Source organism: Girardinichthys multiradiatus, chromosome 4 (assembly GCF_021462225.1).
Source record: "Girardinichthys multiradiatus isolate DD_20200921_A chromosome 4, DD_fGirMul_XY1, whole genome shotgun sequence".
Classification (NCBI taxonomy): Eukaryota; Metazoa; Chordata; class Actinopteri; order Cyprinodontiformes; family Goodeidae; genus Girardinichthys; species Girardinichthys multiradiatus.
Genome location: NC_061797.1, coordinates 26000652 through 26023843, shown reverse-complemented (window position 1 = coordinate 26023843; position 23192 = coordinate 26000652). Strand labels below are relative to the sequence as shown.

Genomic DNA, 23192 nt, shown 5'->3' with positions numbered 1-23192 from the left:
TTCATGTTTTTTATGGCCCACAGACCTATCCCTAAGTTTAAAAGGGAGTATAATAGGTTACCCTTAAGATCAATCAAGACTTTTGCACATTGTGACGCATTATTTACAAGTCATTGCTACACTGAAATGCAAACATTAACACACGCCTAAGGTCTCTGAATTATGTTCAGATGGTTATGAGTTGGTTAAACCCCATTTATAAAGTGTCTGAGATGTATGACAGCAGCATTGTCTTAAAAAAAAAAAAAATCAAACTGAGGAATGAGCCAAATATATGTATATATATTTAATTTAGAGCCAAAACAAATATTCTTACAACTTAAACTTCACTTTCTTTGGCTTTGTCTGAAACATGCAAAAAATATGACAAAGTTTTTCACAAATAACGAAAGAAAAATAAAACAGTGGGAAACAAAAATAGACTTCAAAATGCTGAACACATGCACCTCTTTATATCTCATAACAATACTGCCAGAGCTGGATTTCAAAGCATGACACTCATAGGCTTGACACGTTGAAATAATTTATATTAGCTGGCTGCAGAAATATAAAATGATTTACTGCCATTTTTCCTATGTTTGTTTGATTCTGTTTTTTTCTCTTTCCCCAAATATGCTTCTTCATATTGATACCTTTTTCATTCCTTTTTAATTCATTTATTTTTATTAATTTACTTCTGTTAAAGGATTATTTTTTTCTGTGTAATTTATATAAAAAAAAGACAACAGCCCAAACCCAAATCCTATCTCTAAAGTGCTGCGTTCAAAGTTTGTATATAATAATTTGCATTAGTGTTTCATATCCACAGCTTTAGATACTGCCTGTATATCTTTTAGAAGTCACATCTCATTTAGGCCAGACCTCACAAGGACTCTTGAAAAGCCAGATGAAAGGTGAGTGTTCACATAAATTTAGATCTCAATCTTTCAAGCAGGATTGTGACTGTAGTGGCTTGAGCAGTGTTCAGGCTGAATCTAAAGATTAAAAGGCCCCGCAGAGCCATGTTTGATTACTCTGCAGAGGAGTTTCCATGGAGCTGCTCCATTGATGTTCTCTCTGAGGTTTACATTGTAACTCACTTCCCATCAATCAAAGGCTGTAATAATTACTTTTAATCAATAGATCACTGAACATTTTAACAATGAACAATGACTTGCAATCAGTCACATTTTTCAAAATTATGCAGTTTCTTTGCTAAAACTTAATGAATATGCCACATTAACCACCACTAACAAAAGGTTATTAACATAGAAGAAAATTCACATTAAAAAATGAATCAATGTCAAAAATAAAAGATCTGAAAACAACCAAAAATACGTTTTCCAGGGTTCAACATTCCTACTTTGTTCAAAAATCAGAGTTTGAAAATCTTTTTTTTTTTTTCGCTTGGTTTGTAAATATGGAACCAGCAAAAAACACATCCTGGAAGGAAGGTTGGACATACATTTAAATGGCAAACAGAAGGATGGATGACCTGATGGACTGACAGACAGATGCAGGAACAGATTAATGGATGGATGAATGGATAAAGGAATTGTTGGGTAGACTGATATAATAGATAAATGATTACATATAGAGATAAATACAACAGTATAATCTTTTATCTAAAAAAATATCATGTTAACAGTGGCCCAGAAAATAATTCCCAGAAATACCAATATCCTTCCATAGTCTATTTTTTTATTACCTATACTTATTCATATCTGGAAAACAAACCAAATTTCATATGTTTCTGAATTTACTAAGCATAGATTCTTCTCTTCTTCCAAAAAATGGCAGCAGAAAAAATGTCTGCAAATGCAACCATTTATTCTATTTTATCCTGACCTGGAAAATGATAAAAGCAAATTTCACACTTTCCCAGCCTTTTAAAGACTCCATAGAAATCCTGGTTAAACTCTGGCTGCAGTACTGGCAGAAGGCAAACTTAGTTAATTTTGTGTATTTTTTATGTGGTGCTGCAACATATATTCAGCATGTCTTTAAAGAATTCACCTCAGTTTTCCTATGAAGCTCTCCCCACCACGAGACAGATCTGTGGGATCAATGGAGATGAGGTAATTTGAAGTTTTACTCTTTTTCCTTTTCCTTCCAGCCAACAGGAATACCTGTGGAAAAATTAAACCAGAACCCAAAAAATACAATTAAAAAATTTGTTGCATCAGCATGCCATTTAAATCCAGAAATTGGCACAGTATGAATGTTGTAAAATATACAACATTCAGCTTTCTTATTATCAAAAACTGACACAATCCTTCATGAAATGCTCGTTGTACCGCCCTCTCACCTTCTTGCCATCCTCCCTCTCCAGGTGAAGATAGTAGGTAGGATACATTCCTCTGTCCATGCCTTTCTTGTCCCTGGTGATTCTGCACTTCACTCTGACCCCCTGCGGTGCAGGTCGCAGAGAAAACTCCTCCAGGTCGTCAACATCAATGGCAGGTTCGGTGGCTGGCGGAGTGGGTGCTGAGGCCACCTCCTGTGGGAAAGAGTAGCCCTCTCGGTGAAATGGTTGTCGGGTGAGTAATATTTTAGTAGGGACTGTTGTTTAAGCAAGGTAAGGAGGCGTAATGAGTCTGAAGATCAAACTGTCCACAGGGACAGAAAATGAGCACACAGTGCCTAAAATAAAGACTTGGTGAAGGAGAGAAGATTGACGAAGAAGATTAGACGAGCAGAGAAAAAAAAAATTGTCATAACAGCAAGTAAAAGCTGCAATCTCTGTGTCCCGACATTAATCAGTTGTCATTCACAAATGATGAGAGATGCAATTTATTGTGCCAAAGAAAGTAGACATTTGTTGGGCCTATAACAATGTGATCAATCACTGATTATGTGGCTACATGATTTCAGATAAACTTTAATAATGCTAATTCCTCATCAGTTTTACTCATTTAATATTTTTCCATAGCTATGCAAGTTGTTTTTTAGTTGGCCTCTAAAGTAAACAAATAGTTGGTGGTCATTTATTCACCTATACTTGATAATTAAATTATTTTTCTTAAATTTCAGTTTTACTAGTAATGGCTGATTGGCTCTTGGTCTCAGAATTTTATTACAGTAATTATATTCTAATTGTTTTATATGTGTTCAATTATAAGATGTTAAATGTGCATTTAGACTGATTTTGACAGATTTTTATCCAAAATAAGATAAGATCTACAAAGCAGATTAAAAACATGCTCCACACGTCCAGCAGATGGGAGCAGTTTGCTCCTGTTTGTCTGGCTGTAGATGGTCTCTCTTCTGCAACAAACACAAGAGACGCAAGGAAGTGATGAAAGAGATAGAGAAAATGCTTTATTATTATTATTATCATTATTATTATTAATTTATCTAATTGATAACATGACATCCTGACAGAAAAAGGAATTCCTCTGACCTTCAAGAACACTATGATGCATCCATAAAAATCATTGTTTGGTGGAAACATGTTGTGTGGTTCTAAAATTATTACATGTTGTCTGAGTAAATATACTGCACTAATTTGTAGTTACATGAGAATAAAAATAACAGTTGTATGGGATTTCATCCTTCTAATTTCACGCAATAAATAAACAAAGGGTCAGTAGTTTTTCTTGTTATTTGTATTTAGTTTCTATTGATGGGGGCTGGCTGTGTCCTCAATCAATACCTCCTCATTGTCCTCTCAGCCTCAGAGCAACAGTTCAGTGTGACAGAGATCCTCAGTGAACCTCACCTAAGTAGCACACTACGGACAGATATTCTGCTGTCTGTTTTTTTCTTGTCCTGTTCCGGCTTTAAGCAGACGGCATTTTTCCTGCGTGTTCTGTAAAACTGAAACAGTCTTGGTCTTTGACAATGCGATGCAATACTTGTGGGCATGGCAGATCTGCCTTTACAACATTCAGAATCAGAACATGGAAATTATGGGTTACACATATTTTGCATGTTCTGCTTCTGTTTTAAGCATCCACTATCATGAATTTGCTGCTGTGTATGCACTTTTGCACTGCACCAAATGTGACTAAAATAGAAATACATTTGTTGACTAATAAAGTAAACCAGGTAATTTGAAAAGATTCCCAATCTTAATGAACCTTTAATTTAATTGTTGAATCAGAGAAATATCTAAAACAGGAAGGGTACCGGCTCTTGAGGACAAGAACTGGACACCCCTGGTCTAGTGGCTGGAAAGCTTGCCAATTTAGGGTTATGACACACATGGAGTGTTAAAGTGAATTGTGTACGCCTGTTTGCAGGAGTATGTTTACAGGTTACAGTGATCAGTGGTCTCAAATGAGCATTCTTTGAAAAGGTCAGCATTTCAGGTTTGTTTCCTGCATTTAAAAACTAACTTATTCCCTGGTGTTACACAAGTTATGATGTTTAAGTGACTGAAATAATCTTGGCACTTGATTTGAGACAACACCAATATGGCAAATAAACAAATAACACATCCAGACATTGCAAAGAATTTAAAATGTTCATTTTCAAATTTTTTTAATTAAATAAAAAATTGTTAGGAGTCCAGCATTGCTTTGTCTCTGCCTATTAGTCACAGGTACATGGCACTGCTGCCATGGTTGCCAAGCAGACAGAAACACAGATAGCATAGATGTGGGCAATGAAATTCATTTTACCTTGCATGACTTCTTGCTGGTGGCAGAGCCTGGTCTGGTGTTGTTGTTGAGCTGTGAAGAACTTGAGCTAATTTCATCATCATCATCCTCTTCTTCATCAAAATTCATACTGCTAGATATACCTTTGGAACATAAATGAAAAGGAAACAGGAAGAATGAAAGAAAAATCACCAACAAGGATCCGCTCACTCATCTTACATGTTATAATTGCTGTGGAGAAAATTTAAACCGCCTGGTTTAATTATCAAATGTTGTAATTTATGACCCATGCAAGTTATCTCTGTGTTAAATTAATAAACTGTTTAAGGTCTTTTAAGAACATTATAGGATGAAGCTGGACCACAACCCCTCCCTCACTTCCCCTCCTTAGTGGTGGCTGTGGGACACAACACTACACATGCAGCCATAAGAACATAATTTTTAAAGGGCAGAGATGTTAACAACAATTAGAGGTAGTTTTGTTGTAGAGGAGGATAAGAATACTAAAAAACATATTTGTATGTTGTAAATAAGCGCTATATAAATAAATAAACTGAAACTATCTCTGTAGTTATGCTGCTTTAAGCTTAGGCTGCTGGAGGGCATAATGACCACATTCACCCTCTTCGCTACATCAGAATCAGAATCAGAATCAGAATCAGAATCAGAAAAGCTTTATTGCCAAGTACGTTTTTGGACATACAAGGAATTTGTTTTGGCGTAGTCGGTGCAATACAGTACAAATTAAACAGTACAAACATATCTACAATATAATATAAATATAAGTGCACAGTTTTAAGTGAGTGAGAGTAAATATAGAGCAGTATAAGATGCAAGAGCAATACAACAGTGCAGGTGATCATTGTGCAAGTAAAGCAGTGCAAGTAAGCAGGAGTCCAAGCTGAGCGTTAATGTAACGCATAGAGTTACAGGTTACAGGTGTCCTGTCAGCAAAAAAAGGGGGGGTGTGGGGTAAAGGGAGAGTGTCAGTGTGGTTTCCGGGCTTTGTTAACCAGGCTGGTGGCAGATGGGAAAAAACTGTTCTTGTGGCGTGAGGTTTTGGTCCGGATGGACCGCAGCCTCCTGCCAGAGGGGAGAGTCTCAAAGAGTCTGTGACCGGGGTGGGAGGGATCAGCCAGAATCTTCCCTGCCCGCTTCAGGGTCCTGGAGGTGTACAGTTCCTGGAGCGACAGTAGACTGCAGCCAATCACCTTCTCAGCAGACCGAATGACACGCTGCAGCCTGCCCTTATCCTTGGCTGTAGCAGCGGCGTACCAGATGGTGATGGAGGAGGTGAGGATGGACTCAATGATGGCTGTGTAGAAGTGCACCATCATAGTCTTTGGCAGGTTGAATTTCTTCAGCTGCCGCAGGAAGAACATCCTCTGCTGGGCTTTCTTGATGAGGGAGCTGATGTTTGGCTCCCACTTGAGATCCTGGGAGATGATGGTTCCCAGGAAGCGGAAAGATTCCACAGTGTCAATTGTGGAGTCACAGAGGGTGATGGGGGCAGGTGGGGCTGGGTTCTGCCTGAAGTTCACAACCATCTCCACTGTCTTTAGAGCGTTGAGCTCAAGGCTGTTCTGGCTGCACCAGTCCAACAGATGGTCCACCTCCCATCTGTATGCGGACTCGTCACCATCAGAGATGAGTCCGATCAGGGTGGTGTCGTCCGCAAACTTCAGAAGCTTGACAGACTGGTGACTGGAGGTGCAGCTGTTGGTGTACAGGGAGAAGAGCAGAGGAGAGAGAACACAGCCTTGGGGGGAACCGGTGCTGATGGTCAGGGAGTCAGAGACGTGCTTCCCCAGCCTCACGCGCTGCTTCCTGTCAGACAGGAAGTCAGTGATCCACCTGCAGGTGGAGTCGGGCACACTCAGCTGGGAGAGCTTCTCCTGTAGCAGAACTGGGACGATGGTGTTGAAGGCAGAGCTGAAATCCACAAACAGGATCCTGGCGTAGGTTCCTGTGGAGTCCAGGTGCCGGAGGATGAAGTGAAGGGCTAGGTTGACTGCATCATCTACAGACCTGTTGGCTCTGTAGGCAAACTGCAGGGGGTCAAGGAGGGGGTCGGTGATGTTTCTCACACTACTCTCCAATTTTGCATTATTTGCTGTTATTTCAGTTTTTAACTTTATGTTCTCTCTCTTTTCTCTTCCTAGAAGCTACATCTGGCCTGACTCTGTGTCTACCTGTGACAACTTTCTGGAGAGGGGCATCGTCCAAGCTTCTGCTAGCATCAACTTAACCCTCCTGTTGTCCTTGGGTCAAAATGACCCACCACTGTGTTAAAACCCCCCCAAAAATCCACTAAATGCTATTTTTTTTCAATTGAAATTTTATGACTTTTCCTAGATTATCCTCAACAATAGAAAAAGTGAAATGTTGCTTTTATTCACATTTCCATATAAGCTGTACAAAAAAAAAGGTACAAAGGTGGTCTTCAGGTCAAAATGACCCGTGAGACAAATAGAGTTGAAATCAAGGTCACAGAGTTATTTACAAACCACAGAATGTTACAATGTTTTAGCTGTGTCTCAGATCAATCAGTAGCAGAAGTAAACAAGCCAAATCAGGTGGTGTTCTCGCAGGCTTCAGAAAAACCACCTGTTTATTTCCATTATATTTTCGCAAATATGGAGATAGCTGGAAAACGATGGACGAGATTGACCTGCAGGCCTACTTAGGGCTGCTAATCTTAGCAGGTGTATACAGGTCCCGAGGTGAGGCTGCAGCTAGTCTATGGGATGCTGAGAGTGGAAGGCCAATTTTCTGAGCCACAATGCCACTCAAAGTCTTTCACACCTACTCAAGACTGCTACGATTTGATGACCGTGAGTCAAGACCAGCAAGACGTGTGACAGACAAACTTGTAGCCATAAGACAGGTATGGGACAAGTGGGTGGAGCGGCTGTCCTACCTCTACAATCCAGGGCATGACGTAACAGTGGATGAGCAACTGGTTCCATTTAGAGGTAATCTGTTTTCATATTTGTAATAAAAGTGATTTTCACTATTGATTTCTTTGACTGTTTTCTGTGACACTGATACTAATCACTGATGCTAATGTCTTTTCTCCAAAGGTCGTTGTCCTTTCTGGCAGTATATGCCCAGCAAGCCAGCAAAATATGGAATCAAGCCATGGGTGGCTTGCGATGCCAAATCAAGCTATGCTTGGAAAATGTAAGTCTATACTGGGAAGCCGACCAGTGGATGCCCAGAGAAGAATCAGGGGATGAGAGTTGTGCTTGATGTGACAGAGGGACTGAGGGGTCACAATGTGACATGTGACAATTTCTTCACCTCTTATGAATTCGGACAGCAGCTCCTGAAGAGGAAGATCACCATGGTTGGTACAGTTCGAAAGAATAAGCCTGAGCTCCCACCTGCACTGCTTGTGTCAAAGGAGAGAGAGGTCTTCTCCTCAAAGTTTGCCATCACGCCCAACACCACTCTAGTTTCCTACCTCCCAAAGAAAAACAAGAATGTAATTCTTCTGAGCACACTGCACACAGACGGTGACATTAGCGATCATGAGGACAGAAAGCCAATCATCATCCTAGACTACAACCGCAACAAAGGAGGTGTGGACAACCTGGATAAGGTGATTGGAACATATAGCTGCAGAAGAATGACTGCCTGCTGGCCCCTGGTCATCTTCCTCAACATCATTGATGTTTCCTCCTGCAATGCCTTTGTGATTTGGAGAGAGATCAACCCAACCTGGATGTCTCATCAGCAGAACAAGAGGAGGTTGTTCCTGGAGCAGCTAGGAAAGGCACTTGTAACTCCACTCATTGAAAGAAGGAAGCATGTCCCCCACACAGAACCTTCAGCAACAGTTGTGAAAGCTTTTCAGAGTGCAGGAACTCCTGATCAACCTGAGGATCCATCTACCACAGCCGCTTCCCCAGCTAGGGCAAGAGGAAGACATGTCAGTTCTGCCCTCAAAAGAAGGACTGTAAAAAACATACTGTGGGCTGCAAGTGCAAGAAATATATCTGCAAGGGCTGTGCACTTGTATACTGCCCTACATGTGCTAATTAGTTGAATGGGTTATGTTATTTTTTCATATTTTTGTATTGTACATTATCTTAAATTGTTCACTGGAGAAAAATGAAAAATGAAACTGAGTCAGTGGGATGAATAAAAATGTATTCAAAACTCCTTTTTGCACTTTTGTTTTTCTTTTTTTAAGCTATATAAATTCAAGTGAAGAGGGAAAACTCAAGTATTCACACATTTTGAGCTCAATGACAATATGCAAGATGAAATTTGGTGTTTAACATTCAATTAAGCTGCTTATATTGAGGGTTTAGTGAAGACGGGTCATTTTGACCCGGAGGACACGGGATGTATACAGAAAATGAGGACAACAGGAGGGTTAATGCTCACCTTCTACAGATGATCCACTTGGCTCGGTCTTTCAGTGTTTAACCCTTTCTCTCTCCTAGATATAGCAATTGACTGAGCTTTTACTGTAACTAATTATATGTGCTCTCTTTCAGACTCTATCCTTGAAAACTGGCTCAAAGTTTATCTGTTCTTTCTAGATGAAACGACTAAAGAGCTACATTCACTAACATTTACTTTTCCTTCCCGTAGAAAGTACTCCTGGATCTGGGCTTTTGTATTCTTTGTGTGTCTCTGCTCTGTTCTCTCAAACCCCCAGTCAGTTGTGGCAGATGGCCGCTCACACTGAGCCTGGTTCTGCTGGAGGTTTCTTTCTGTTAAAAGAGAGTTTTTCCTCTCCACTGTCGCTACATGCATGCTCAGTATGAGGGATTGCTGCAAAGTCAACACCAGTGACTGTCCACTGTCGCTACATGCTCATCCAGGAGGAGGGATTGCTGCAAGTCACTGACTGGATGCAATCTGCTGGGTTTCCTTAGATAGAAAAACTTTTATCCAATTTGAATAAATAACAGTCTGACTGCACTGTTCAATTGTTAGGATTAATTGGAATGTATGTACCTGACTGTTGTGAAGTGCCTTGAGACAACATGTGTTGTGAATTGGCGCTATATAAATAAAACTGAATTGAATTATTTTCCTGTTGTTTCGATTTACTTACAAGCTAGCATTAGCATTGCAGGTAGCTGCCACAGGAAGCTAGAAAAGGAGCAGTTTATAATTCCTTTGAGCCAATTCATTGAAAGGCAGATGACTTCTTTGTTGTTTATGAGTTGTTTCAGGATTTTTAGAAAGTCATTGGTGTTAAGTACTAGTATTGGTAGAGATATAGCTTCACATTCTACATACTTGCATTGCTCCTAATTCTTCTAAAACAACTGTGGCTTTTCTTACATCGTTTACTACATCAAAGAAACCCTACAAGTAAAATCTTGGCAGATCTAGAAAACCAATTCTAAATGGAAACACGTAAGAATTTCCACTTTAGAAAGCATTTAGTTTCAAATATTATTAATATTATTATTAATCAATATTTCAGTCTTTCCTATCCAAGTTAACCTGGGAATGGTCTGTGTTTGTAAAAAAAAGAGAAAGCTTCACTACAAAAAATAAGACAGAATAAATACATAAAGGAGATAGAAGCATATTTACCAAACAATATTGTTACCATTTGGTTCAATATTCCTATAAAATAAATTGTTTCTGTGATCTAATTATCATATAAAGAAATAACAAGATTGTATATGGTTTTGGTGTTTTGTTACAACACAGTTTTCATAATGAGAGTCTGAGAGAGGAGATGAGGAGTGTGACTGACAGATGAGAGAAGAGAAGAGCGCTAATTACCATCAGACAGACATTTAAGGCCGAGTTAATGCAGCTCATCGCACATTAGGAGTAGAAACCCTGAGTTTATAATTGCCCTCATTTATTTTGACTTTATGTTTGAGGAATCAGGATGTATGTTTAGCTGGAAAGAAGACATTTATCAAGTGTCTATGCTGGCATGTGATAATCACAAAGGCTTCTCAGCCCCGACACTTAAGGAATTCTGCACATTTGTTTATTTATTTTTGAAAAACTAAATGTCTTGTTTATTTTGCTAAAACTATATATGCTTTTGCTGACTTTTACAACTACTATTAGAGCTCAAGCAAGGGGGAAATGATTAACTCAACATCCTGTCAAGCTTTGAAGAGCTCCAGTCTCATGAATGATTTCTCCTGCCCAGTCAATGTTTTTTGAGGATTAAAATTTGAAAAAAAAAAGAACATAGGTGAGAATAGAATAAATATGTAAAATCAACATCTGTGCATTTTCTTTAGTAACTGGTCAATAATCACAAAAATGAACACTGTAAACCATACAGGTCCTTCTCAAAAAATTAGCATATTGTGATAAAGTTAATTATTTTCCATAATGTCATGATGAAAATTTAACATTCATATATTTTAGATTCATTGCACACTAACTGAAATATTTCAGGTCATTTATTGTCTTAATACGGATGATTTTGGCATACAGCTCATGAAAACCCAAAATTCCTATCTCACAAAATTAGCATATTTCATCCGACCACTAAAAGAAAAGTGTTTTTAATACAAAAAACGTCAACCTTCAAATAATCATGTACAGTTATGCACTCAATACTTGGTCGGGAATCCTTTTGCAGAAATGACTGCTTCCATGCGGCGTGGCGTGGAGGCAATCAGCCTGTGGCACTGCTGAGGTCTTATGGAGGCCCAGGATGCTTCGATAGCGGCCTTTAGCTCATCCAGAGTGTTGGGTCTTGAGTCTCTCAACGTTCTCTTCACAATATCCCACAGATTCTCTATGGGGTTCAGGTCAGGAGAATTGTCCGGCCAATTGAGCACAGTGATACCATGGTCAGTAAACCATTTACCCGTGGTTTTGGCACTGTGAGCAGGTGCCAGGTTGTGCTGAAAAATGAAATCTTCATTACCATAAAGCTTTTCAACAGATGGAAGCAGGAAGTGCTCCAAAATCTCCTGATAGCTAGCTGCATTGACCCTGCCCTTGATAAAACACAGTGGACCAACACCAGCAGCTGACACGGCACCCCAGACCATCACTGACTGTGGGTACTTGACACTGGACTTCTGGCATTTTGGCATTTCCTTCTCCCCAGTCTTCCTCCAGACTCTGGCACCTTGATTTCCGAATGACATGCAGAATTTGCTTTCATACGAAAAAAGTATTTTGGACCACTGAGCAACAGCCCAGTGCTGCTTCTCTGTAGCCCAGGTCTGGGGAGTGCGGCACCTGTAGCCCATTTCCTGCACACGCCTGTGCACGGTGGCTCTGGATGTTTCTACTCCAGACTCAGTCCACTGCTTCCGCAGGTCCCCCAAGGTCTGGAATCGGCCCTTCTCCACAATCTTCCTCAGGGTCCGGTCACCTCTTCTCGTTGTGCAGCGTTTTCTGCCACACTTTTTCCTTCCCACAGACTTCCCACTGAGGTGCCTTGATACAGCACTCTGGGAACAGCCTATTCGTTCAGAAATTTCTTTCTGTGTCTTACCCTCTTGCTTGAGGGTGTCAATAGTGGCCTTCTGGACAGCAGTCAGGTCGTCAGTCTTACCCAGGATTGGGGTTTTGAGTGATGAACCAGGCTGGGAGTTTTAAAGGCCTCAGGAATCTTTTGCAGGTGTTTAGAGTTAACTCGTTGATTCAGATGATTAGGTTCATAGCTCGTTTAGAGACCCTTTTAATGATATGCTAATTTTGTGAGATAGGAATTTTGGGTTTTCATGAGCTGTATGCCAAAATCATCCGTATTAAGACAATAAAAGACCTGAAATATTTCAGTTAGTGTGCAATGAATCTAAAATATATGAATGTTAAATTTTCATCATGACATTATGGAAAATAATAAACTTTATCACAATATGCTAATATTTTGAGAAGGACCTGTATTTATTCTGCATATAAATCAATTATTTTACAAATCTTACACGTTGGTATTGACCACAGAATAAACTAGTGATTGTTTGCTACAGGATCAGCAATCTATAACGAATCACAGAATGAATAAAAACAATAATCTCAGTAATGCTGAATTTCAATAAGGGTAGCATGTTTCTTGCTATAAAAACATGCTCTATAAATAAACTTAAACTTGCAGTTGACAGATTTAAGATCAGTACAAGTGTTTTATCCACCTACCAGAGTATGATATCCAGTATATCAGTGAACCAGAGAATGGTGGGTGTTATTAAAGACATTTTAAACAGCAAAGGTTTTACCTTTCTTGAGCATGGTGACACGGAGGTCCTGCTTACTCTGTGACTGAGTGCAGCTCATAACCGGCTCGGCCTCGCCCTCCTCTGCAGCAGAATGGCCCACCGTTAGGATCTGGATCTGGTTGTCATCCTGGTGGGCTGCCGGGCTGTTGATCGCTGCTGGGCCATCATTCAACAAGAATAGACTTTGTCAGAACACTGCTCAATAATAACTATTTTATTGTTGATTCACATTTAAGACATTATTGCCAAGGAAAATGAATGTTTCCATCAACCTATGACATTTGAAGAAATGTGTCAATACTGACACAGTTATCTCACTGTTTTCTCTTGAGGCCTTCAATATATAATTAACCTACACTACTGGTCAAATGTTTTAGATACACTTTATCACATAATGGATCTCTTTATTTTCATGACTATTTACATTGCAGATTCTCACCAAAGGCAACAAAACTGTGAATGAACACACATGGAATTATGCAGTAAACAAAAAGTGTAAAATAACTCTAAACATTTTTATATTTTAGATTCTTCATAATAGCCACCTGTTTGCTTTGATTACTGCTTTGCTCTCCTGGCAGTCTCACTATGAGCTTCCTTAAGTAGTCACCTGAAATGGTTTTCCAAAGAGTCTTGAAAGAACCAGAGGTTCATTGATAGATGGCCAAAGGTTAATATTTCAGTCATCACAGCAACTTTAAGGAATCCAAAATATATAACATTTAAATTTATTTTTCAATTTTTTGTTAGCTACATAATTGCATATGTGTTCATTCACTGTTTTGATGCCTTCAGTCAGGATCTAAGTATAATGTAAATAGTTCTACACATGAAGAAAACCATTAAATGTGAGAGTCGTTCATAAATGTTTGACCGATAGTGTACATGGCCTTCTATTACCTTTATTTATGTACGTACGTTTTGAGGAACTGAGAACATTCTGAAAAAAACAAGATTCGTGTCACCAAAGCATTGTGACCACTCAAAGGATTATATTTAAAACACTGATAATCTTGCACTTGCTTGCAGAGAACAGCAAGTGAGGGTTTTGAACTCCAACATTTATTTATTACTGGAAGGAGAAAAATAGCAAGAACACTTTACATATGATAATATACCCTGGCACAGTGCATTGTGACTGTCAGCTTATTCTGTCATTAAAAAAAAAGAAAGATGCAATTTAATTATGTGTACTATGCTGAGAAATACGTTTTTAACTTATATCGTTAATCCTGGTTAGCCTGTCCTCTCAAGGTTTGTACATGGAGTTTTCAAAACCTTCTCATCTGCTTTTTTCATTTGAGTGGTTTCTGGTGAAATAAAGATCAGCTTGAACAACTTTTGTGGCTCCTGGTGCTTACCAGCTCTACACAACAGTTAGCATTAAAACCTTTAGCTTGACGGATGGATTTTTTATTTTACAAATAACTGAATGCTAAAGGCAGTTCAAGTACTATTAGCATTGCACATACCACAGTTTGAAACAAGGGTTAAAGTGTTAGCGCAGTGTCCACATTTTTCTAACCCACTATTCATACGAGGATCTGTAGGAGATTATGGACGCCACTCTACAACCTACAGAACATAAAGCATGCGTTTCTGATAGCTAGTTGCCTGACTTCACAACAGACCTTAATTCGAGTCTGTGCACTGAACAGTCAAGGCTGTGTTTTCTTCCAGAACTGGTACATTTTTCTGCTATCAGTTTAACTATCAGAATATTCTCATTCAGTTTGCTTAATTTTTAATTTACCACACTGTTACATGTTTTCTTTTAAAGCTAGATATGTAAGATACAAAGCAGCACTGAAAAAGTACAACTCTGCCTCTGATTTTGTAATGTGTTTATGTGTGAGTGTGTGTGTGTGAGTGTGAAGAAGTTCCATTCTTCTTCTATTGCCCTCCTATTCCTTTTGATTCTTCATCATTGTGACATTAAATTAGAATGTAACACCTGCTGTGAATGTTGGAAAAAACTTGAAATACAGGTAAATGATCTAGAACATGCATTAAAACTACAGCTGAAATTTACCAACTAATTTTTTTGCTGTGATCTTGATCATATCTCAGCCTCTAATGAGTCTACCTGTCATGTGTTATTGCAGAACTCAAACAGAACAGCAACAAAATAGAGAAAGGACATTCAGCTTTTTAAATATGACTCAAGGATGATAAAGAGGGTTAAAGCATCTGGATAACGCATCCTGACTGCTTGTCATAACTAAAATGACACCGCTTGGGGAGAGTGGTGGCCTGGTGGTTAGAACAGGAGGTTTGCGTTACGGGGGCCAGGTTCGTATCACACAGATTGCCCCTCTGGGTCCCTGAGCAAGACCCTTTGCCCCAGTATGCTCCCCGGGTGCCGCACAATGGCAGCCCACTGCTCCCTATAAGGGATGGGTTAAATGCAGAGGACAAATTTCGTTGTAATGTTCAATGCAATGACCAATAAAGATGATTATTATTATTAAAATGTTTTGAACATTGGCCATATTCTTATATATTCCATGACCTGTTCTTTTGAATCATGGTAGGCTAACCTTTGTGTTTCCCCTTCCTCTCCTTCTTTTCGCTGCCTGTTTGCGGGGTGGAGTTGGCTGATGCTTTGCTCTTTTTGGCTGAGCGAGGCAACTGAGCGTCCGAAATCACCTTCCCCTCATCCCGTTCAGCATCTTGCACTGGAGAACATTAAGATAAAAAACAGAAATTTAGAGAAGGGTTTTACAATGAAAGAAAAAAGCTTAAAATTGTTGAGTTTTTTACCAGCAATTTTGCAACTGGGGTTGGACAATGAAAACTGAAACGCCTGGTTTTAGACTACAATAATTTATTAGTATGGTGTAGGGCCTCCTTTTGCGGCCAATACAGCGTCAATTCGTCTTGGGAATGACATATACAAGTCCTGCACAGTGGTCAGAGGGATTTTAAGCCATTCTTCTTGCAGGATAGTGGCCAGGTCACTACGTGATACTGGTGGAGGAAAACGTTTCCTGACTCGCTCCTCCAAAACACCCCAAAGTGGCTCAATAATATTTAGATCTGGTGACTGTGCAGGCCATGGGAGATGTTCAACTTCACTTTCATGTTCATCAAACCAATCTTTCACCAGTCTTGCTGTATGTATTGGTGCATTGTCATCCTGATACACGGCACCGCCTTCAGGATACAATGTTTGAACCATTGGGTGCACATGGTCCTCAAGAATGGTTCGGTAGTCCTTGGCAGTGACGCGCCCATCTAGCACAAGTATTGGGCCAAGGGAATGCCATGATATGGCAGCCCAAACCATCACTGATCCACCCCCATGCTTCACTCTGGGCATGCAACAGTCTGGGTGGTACGCTTCTTTGGAGCTTCTCCACACCGTAACTCTCCCGGATGTGGGGAAAACAGTAAAGGGGGACTCATCAGAGAACAATACATGTTTCACATTGTCCACAGCCCAAGATTTGTGCTCCTTGCACCATTGAAACCAACGTTTGGCATTGGCACGAGTGACCAAAGGTTTGGCTATAGCAGCCCGGCCATGTATATTGACCCTGTGGAGCTCCCGACGGACAGTTCTGGTGGAAACACGAGAGTTCAGGTGCACATTTAATTCTGCCGTGATTTGGGCAGCCGTGGTTTTATGTTTTTTACAATCCGGGTTAGCACCCGAACATCCCTTTCAGACAGCTTCCTCTTGCGTCCACAGTTAATCCTGTTGAATGTGGTTCGTCCTTCTTGGTGGTATGCTGACATTACCCTGGATACCGTGGCTCTTGATACATCACAAAGACTTGCTGTCTTGGTCACAGATGCGCCAGCGAGACGTGCACCAACAATTTGTCCTCTTTTGAACTCTCGTATGTCACCCATAATGTTGTGTGCATTTCAATATTTTGAGCAAAACTGTGCTCTTACCCTGCTAATTGAACCTTCACACTCTGCTCTTACTGGTGCAATGTGCAATCACTGAAGACTGGCTACCCAGCTACACTACCCACACTAAAATGACAGGTGTTTCAGTTTTGTTGTCCAACCCCTGTAGATTTTCACTGAAAAATATGTTGTCAACAGTTCCCTTTTCTTTTAGTTGAAACTGAGAGACTTCATGTTTTAAGCCACAAAACCTGGACCTTAGAACTGGGAATTAGTTTGGTTTCGGTGTATACATAAGAGGACTTCATCTTAGCACTCTTAAGTGCTAAGATTTGAAGACATTAGTAAATAACTGTAGTACAAAGAGTGGTATGCCAAAGTATGGGCACTGCTGGTCAAGAATTCTGTCAGTGTGAAGGCAACGTATTATGGTCTCAGTGCAAAAGGAATAAAATTCCAGGCTACTTTTTATTGTAGCTAAAGTAAAAATATATGTATGTTTTTATTTTACATTTTCAGAGAGAGAAAATGGCACAAAGTAGAAACTTGGGCTCACACTCACATGGTGATTCAAAGACATCGCGAAGCTTCACAGCTACAAAATTCAGTGAGAACTGTGGTTTGAAATTGCTTTACTTGTTCTAAGTTTACTGCAATGGATTAATCTTTGGAAAACATTTAGCTTTAATATCTGAGGAAGTCCATAATGGATAGATATTTGTTTTCCCAATTTGCTTGTATATTATTGACTGTAGTATTCTTTAGGTCAGTAAAATGTTTCCACTGCTGTTAGACAGGGTGCAGGATCTAATAGATCCAGATCCCCACAAAGCCTTACCTCTATTTCAATCAAATTTGTTTTACATTGCATGCTAAATTAGTTGCTTAAGATCACAGCTTCTCTTTTGAAATTTCCTTTCACATTATTGATGCTAAATTTTATGGTCAGGAGACAAGAAAATATTTTTGCCGAAAACCTTTCGATAAAGTTCACGTTCTGTTGGTGTCACAGAACTGTGAGCATCCTACTGCAGAGTCTGCTGCAGCAATGGCTCCTTATCCAAAAAGAAAATCCTTTTGATATTTGAAAACAAAATTTCCAGGCAATGCACTTTACCTCAAAGCAATATAATACTGTGTAATAGACTCTGTATTGCAGTTTGCTAGTTGTTATTATGGAAGAAGATGTGGGAGGTATTTAAAACAGTAGTTAATCAGCCACTGTTATAACAAGCTACTTCAGACATGTGACCTTGTTAAATTTAATCAGAGCATAAATCTGTTGGGTTGTATGCCCTGTTCCTCATTTTTAATTTAACTGTTAAATTCTTGTAGTTTTTACACATTTTATTACAAAATGGTTATGACAGCAACCATTCCTATACCAGTCTGTATTAAACTTATTTTATCTTGTGCTCTGTTTTCTGAATCATTCGAAGAATCTGAAAATGAGAATCACTTCAGATGAGTTAAATCTCTTGATTAAACAAACATCTCACATTTTTCCCTGTGTAATCAATGTGTTTCTGCACCCCTCTGTTTGACCTCTGAGTCGAAGGAGCCTCGAGGGGATTCAGGGCTTTCTCACCATGATAGATGGTGCTGCTATTGCTGCTGAGGCATGATTCGACCAGCGGTGCCTGCTCTTCGCTCTGTTTGGTCCAACGAGCACGGGACCTCCCATCTATATTGGATTGGACCATCTGAGGCTCCTGCCTTTTCTTCTTCTGCTTCTGTTCAAGGAGGGCTCGCTGAGGTGTCAAACACAAAAAACATTCCCAGACCAAAAGTCAGCTGATGGAAGGCAAGGAAAATGACATATTTCTTATAAATATTAAGAAGCAAATTTTAAACAAAATAATTTTGCACTTTGGTCTGCTTTATTTGTGTTTAGGTGCATTATAAATAAAGTTGTATGGTATGGCATTTAGAGGAAGCAGCATTCTGCTTCAAAAGGTTACTGCACCCTGACATTCTGCAGATAAATGTGCAATAAAAGTTTGAAGAAAATGATTTTAAGCTACTGCCTGCACATCTATAATTTCAAGTCAGCCTTTTCAAGAATCTGTGTGGAAAAAACAAAGCAATCCATGGAGGCACCACCTTGATATATCTTAAAAACAGCTTCAGCAGAATTGTGAAGTAAATACTGTCATGCGTCAGAGCTGTCTGGGAGGCACATAAGTGGATTTACTGTTGCTCATCAGGGTTTTGTTGCAAGCTATTTTAGTTGCTTAAATGCACGTTGCAACAAATCTATTAGGAGAAGTAATGCTAGCTAAAACTGTGCTGCCAAACCACATGATGTGTGCCTAAATGGATTCTGTGGCTTTTATCAGGACTAATTATACCCAGCCAGAGCTTTTTAAATATTAAAGGTTTCCATTAGAGAAGAATTTATATTGTACTGTAAGATCAAGAAAAAAAAACACTAAATCACATCCTGGACTAAACAGAAATAGGATTGTTCAGTGAAAATGTAATAACATTTAGCTTTTATATCTGTACATTTGAAACGATATCTACATACATTGTATAAAAAGACACATAACTCTCTCTGCCTGCTATTAAATTAGGCTAAACCGTTCCTGATTTAAGCTAGTAAGACTAACCAAAATAATTTCTTAGTACCAGAATAATGAGCAAGAAATGTTTTATTGCTTTCTTCAAACTCAGAAGTTTGTGTGCATTAAGATTATTATGCCTTTAAACTATGTGAGAAAGTCCAGATAATGATGCCATGGAAGCTTCCGACAACATCAACTTCTCACAACATTTGTGTTAAATGGAGGCACACGTGTATTTATTTTAGGGAAATATCTGAAACACACTGCTTGCGTGTGCTATAAAATCAACCAAAATATCAGAACTGTGGACTTCCACCAGTCTGGTCCATCCCAAGGTACAATTTCCAGATGTTTGAAGGTGCCACGTTCGTCTGTTCAACAAATTCAACCCCAGAAAAAAGCAAAATACCTTTTGAAGATGTAGGCTGAAGCTGGTAAAAGAGTCATTATACACAGTGAAACAAGTCCTGTATTAACATGCACTAAAAGGGGGAAGCTATTAAGTTTGACAACACCATCCCATCTGTGAAGAATGTAGGTTTTTTGCTGCAAAACGAACTGGTCCACTTTAAAAAAAAATGGAAGACCCCATGAAAAAAAGATCATGCAGAAATAATGAAACAGCATCTCAAGACATTAGGAAGTTGAAGCTTTGGCACATATGGGTCTTCCAAATGGACAATGATTCTAATCATACTGCCAGATTAGTTACAAGGTGGCTTAAGGACAACAAAGTCAGTGTTTGTTGTCCTTAACCTGTTGGCCTCGCCAACGACCTGAATGAGTTCTACTGCCGCTTTGAAAGACAAAAGGGACAGTCCTGCAATCATCCCCCACAACACCCCCCAACAGCTGCAGCCACAATCCACCACCCCTACCTCCCCAACCTCAAGAGGGGCCTTGGCACCTCCAACCCCCACCCCGAAGTTCCCCCCCACCAGCCCCCTACCCACGCCGTGGACAGCTCTTTCCATCCAGGAGAGGGATGTCAACAAACTCTTCAGGAGACAGAATCCCTGGAAAGCTGCTGGACCAGATTCTGTCTCACCAGCCAGCCTGAAGCACTGCGCTGATCAGCTGTCTCCAGTCTTCACAGACATTTTTAACACCTCACTGGAGACATGTCATGTACCAGCCTGCTTCAAGTCCTCCACCATCGTACCTGTTCCCAAGAAGCCAAGGACCACAGGGCTTAATGACTTTAGACCTGTCGCCCTGACCTCTGTGGTGATGAAGTCCTTTGAGCGCCTTGTGCTCTCACACCTAAAAGACATCACCGACCCCGTCCTGGACCCCCTGCAGTTTGCTTACAGAGCCAACAGGTCTGTAGACGATGCAGTCAACTTAGGCCTTCACTTCATCCTCCAGTACCTGGACTCCACAGGAACCTATGCCAGGATCCTGTTTGTGGATTTCAGCTCTGCCTTCAACACCATCGTCCCAGTTCTGCTACAGGAGAAGCTCTCCCAGCTGAGTGTGCCCGACTCCACCTGCAGGTGGATCACTGACTTCCTGTCTGACAGAAAGCAGCACGTGAGGCTGGGGAAGCAAGTCTCTGACTCCCTGACCATCAGCACCAGTTCCCCCCAAGGCTGTGTTCTCTCTCCTCTGCTCTTCTCCCTGTACACCAACAGCTGCACCTCCAGTCACCAGTCTGTCAAGCTTCTGAAGTTTGCGGACGACACCACTCTGATTGGACTCGTCTCTGATGGTGACGAGTCTGCGTACAGATGGGAGGTGGACCATCTGTTGGACTGGTGCAGCCAGAACAACCTTGAACTCAACGCTCTAAAGACAGTGGAGATGGTTGTGGACTTCAGGCATAACCCAGCCCCACCTGCACCAATCACCCTCTGTGACTCCACAATTGACACTGTGGAATCTTTCCGCTTCCTGGGAACCATCATCTCCCAGGACTTCAAGTGGGAGCCAAACATCAGCTCCCTCATCAAGAAAGCCCAGCAGAGGATGTTCTTCCTGCGGCAGCTGAAGAAATTCAACCTGCCAAAGACTGTGATGGTGCACTTCTACACAGCCATCATTGAGTCCATCCTCACCTCCTCCATCACCATCTGGTACACCGCTGCTACAGCCAAGGATAAGGGCAGGCTGCTGCGTGTCATTCGGTCTGCTGAGAAGGTGATTGGCCGCAGTCTACTGTAGCTCCAGGAACTGTACACCTCCAGGACCCTGAAGCGGGCAGGGAAAATTCTGGCTGATCCCTCCCACCCCGGTCACAGACTCTTTGAAACTCTCCCCTCTGGCAGGAGGCTGCGGTCCATCCGGACCAAAACCTCACGCCACAAGAACAGTTCTTTCCCCATTTGCCACCAGTCTTGTAAACAAAACCCGGAAACCACCCTGATACTCTCCCTGATACATTAACGTTCAGCTTGGACTCCTTGTTTTACTTGCACTGCCATACTTGCACAATGATCACCTGCACGGTTGTACCAAAACAAATTCCTTATATGTCCAAAAACATACTTGTCAATAAAGCTTTTCTGATTCTGATTCTGATTCTGATTCTGATTCTGATTTTAGAGCGGCCATCATAAAGCCCTAATCTCAGAGAAAATTTGTAGGCAGAGCTAAACAGGTTTGTGTGAGCAAGGAGGCCTACAAACCTAATACCAGTTTTTTTTTCAGGAGAAATGGGCCAAAATTCCAGCAAACTATTTTAAAGGATATCCAAGTCATAATGTTGAAAAGGTAATTCTATCAAATATGAGGGAAATGTATGTAGATTCGGGGCTGCACAGTGGCGCAGTTGGTAGCACTGTTGCCTTGCAGCAAGAAAGTCCTGGGATCCACTCCTGGCTGGGGGTCTTTCTGCAGGTTCTCCCCGGGTACTCCGGCTTCTTCCCACAGTCCAAAGACATGCCTGTTAGGCTAATTGGACTCTCTAAATTGCCCTAAGGTGTGTGAATCAGTGTGTGCATGGTGGTTTGTGTGTTGCCCGGTCCAGGTCGCCAATCCAGGGTGTACCCCGCCTCCTGCCCATAGACTGCTGGAGATAGGCACCAGCTTCCCCATGACCCACTATGGAAGAAGCAGTACAGAAAATGACTGACTATGTTCTTTAGCTTCATCCTACAGTCCAAAAACATGTCCATTAGGTAGCTGGTTCCTCTAAAATGCCTTTATGTCTGAGTGTGTGCATGCAAGGTTGTTTTGTGTTTATCTGTGTTGCTCTGATATGGGCAGACAACTTGTCCAGGGTGTACCCCACCTCTTGACTGCTGCAGATAGACATCAGCACCCCTGCGGCTCTGCATGGATATGCAGGTGTAGAAAATGGATGGTTGGATGTTCAGCAAAGTTCTGTCAAGTTATCCAACATGTGCCAGAGAGCGTTAGAAGCTTTGAGTGTCTCACTGCAAAGCTTTTTTCCAAGAAATGCATGTTGGTGCATTTACAGAACTTTAGCATGAAACAAGTAAAACTCACAAGAAACAGTAAGCTCTCTATTGCTCAGTTAGAATTTTATAAATAATGAAAAACAAAGCTATGTCGGAATGCTTTAAAGAATGATTGAGTGATTCAGGTTCATCTCTTTTATTCACATATCAAAATCATTTGGCATGAATCCCAAGTGCAGCAATTGCATGCACACTCCCTGATGAAATATGAAACCAGAAGAAAATCCAAAGATCACAAAAAAGATTTATTCAGTGATTTCTGTCTTCATTTCCAACCATTTTTACTTTGTTTAGGAAGCAACAGAGACAGGCTGCCTGAGCGCATTTTAGGTTACAGTGTTACTCACAGCAACAACAACAACAACAATGTCAGATTTCAGATTGCCAAACATCAGTTTGACTGAGGATTCCTGGACTCCCTAACTCTGACTCATGGTCCTGCTATAATCTGTTGTGCTAGAAACATGCTGGATGTGAAAGTATTTAGTTAGAATTATAGCCTTAATGAAAACATTTTTTAAGACCACCATGTGTGTTGTTTTGTTTTTGTGTTGCAGAAACACAACCTATCTCATCAGA

General features: G+C 40.6%; 2 protein-coding genes across 6 annotated transcripts in view; one reads left to right on the top strand and one right to left on the bottom strand.

Annotated features, from left to right (window-relative positions):
• Positions 1 to 23192, bottom strand: part of tub (TUB bipartite transcription factor) — an 84651-nt gene that overhangs the window by 9171 nt on the left and 52288 nt on the right. For 2 of the 5 annotated variants that reach the window (XM_047363581.1, XM_047363583.1), the window contains exons 3-8: positions 18213 to 18375; positions 15304 to 15441; positions 12764 to 12919; positions 4605 to 4726; positions 2288 to 2479; positions 1996 to 2108 (exon numbers count right to left, since the gene is read on the bottom strand). In XM_047363581.1, coding sequence (XP_047219537.1) covers positions 1996 to 2108; positions 2288 to 2479; positions 4605 to 4726; positions 12764 to 12919; positions 15304 to 15441; positions 18213 to 18375 — 884 coding nt within the window. The remainder of the gene's footprint in view (positions 1 to 1995; positions 2109 to 2287; positions 2480 to 4604; positions 4727 to 12763; positions 12920 to 15303; positions 15442 to 18212; positions 18376 to 23192) is intronic. The other 3 variants (XM_047363584.1, XM_047363585.1, XM_047363582.1) reach the window with 3 other exon arrangements.
• Positions 6737 to 9068, top strand: LOC124867237 (piggyBac transposable element-derived protein 1-like). The gene is made up of 2 exons (XM_047363587.1): positions 6737 to 7558; positions 7667 to 9068. The coding sequence occupies exon 2, from the start codon at positions 7819 to 7821 to the stop codon at positions 8632 to 8634; it is 816 nt and encodes a 271-aa protein (XP_047219543.1). The 5' UTR covers positions 6737 to 7558; positions 7667 to 7818; the 3' UTR covers positions 8635 to 9068.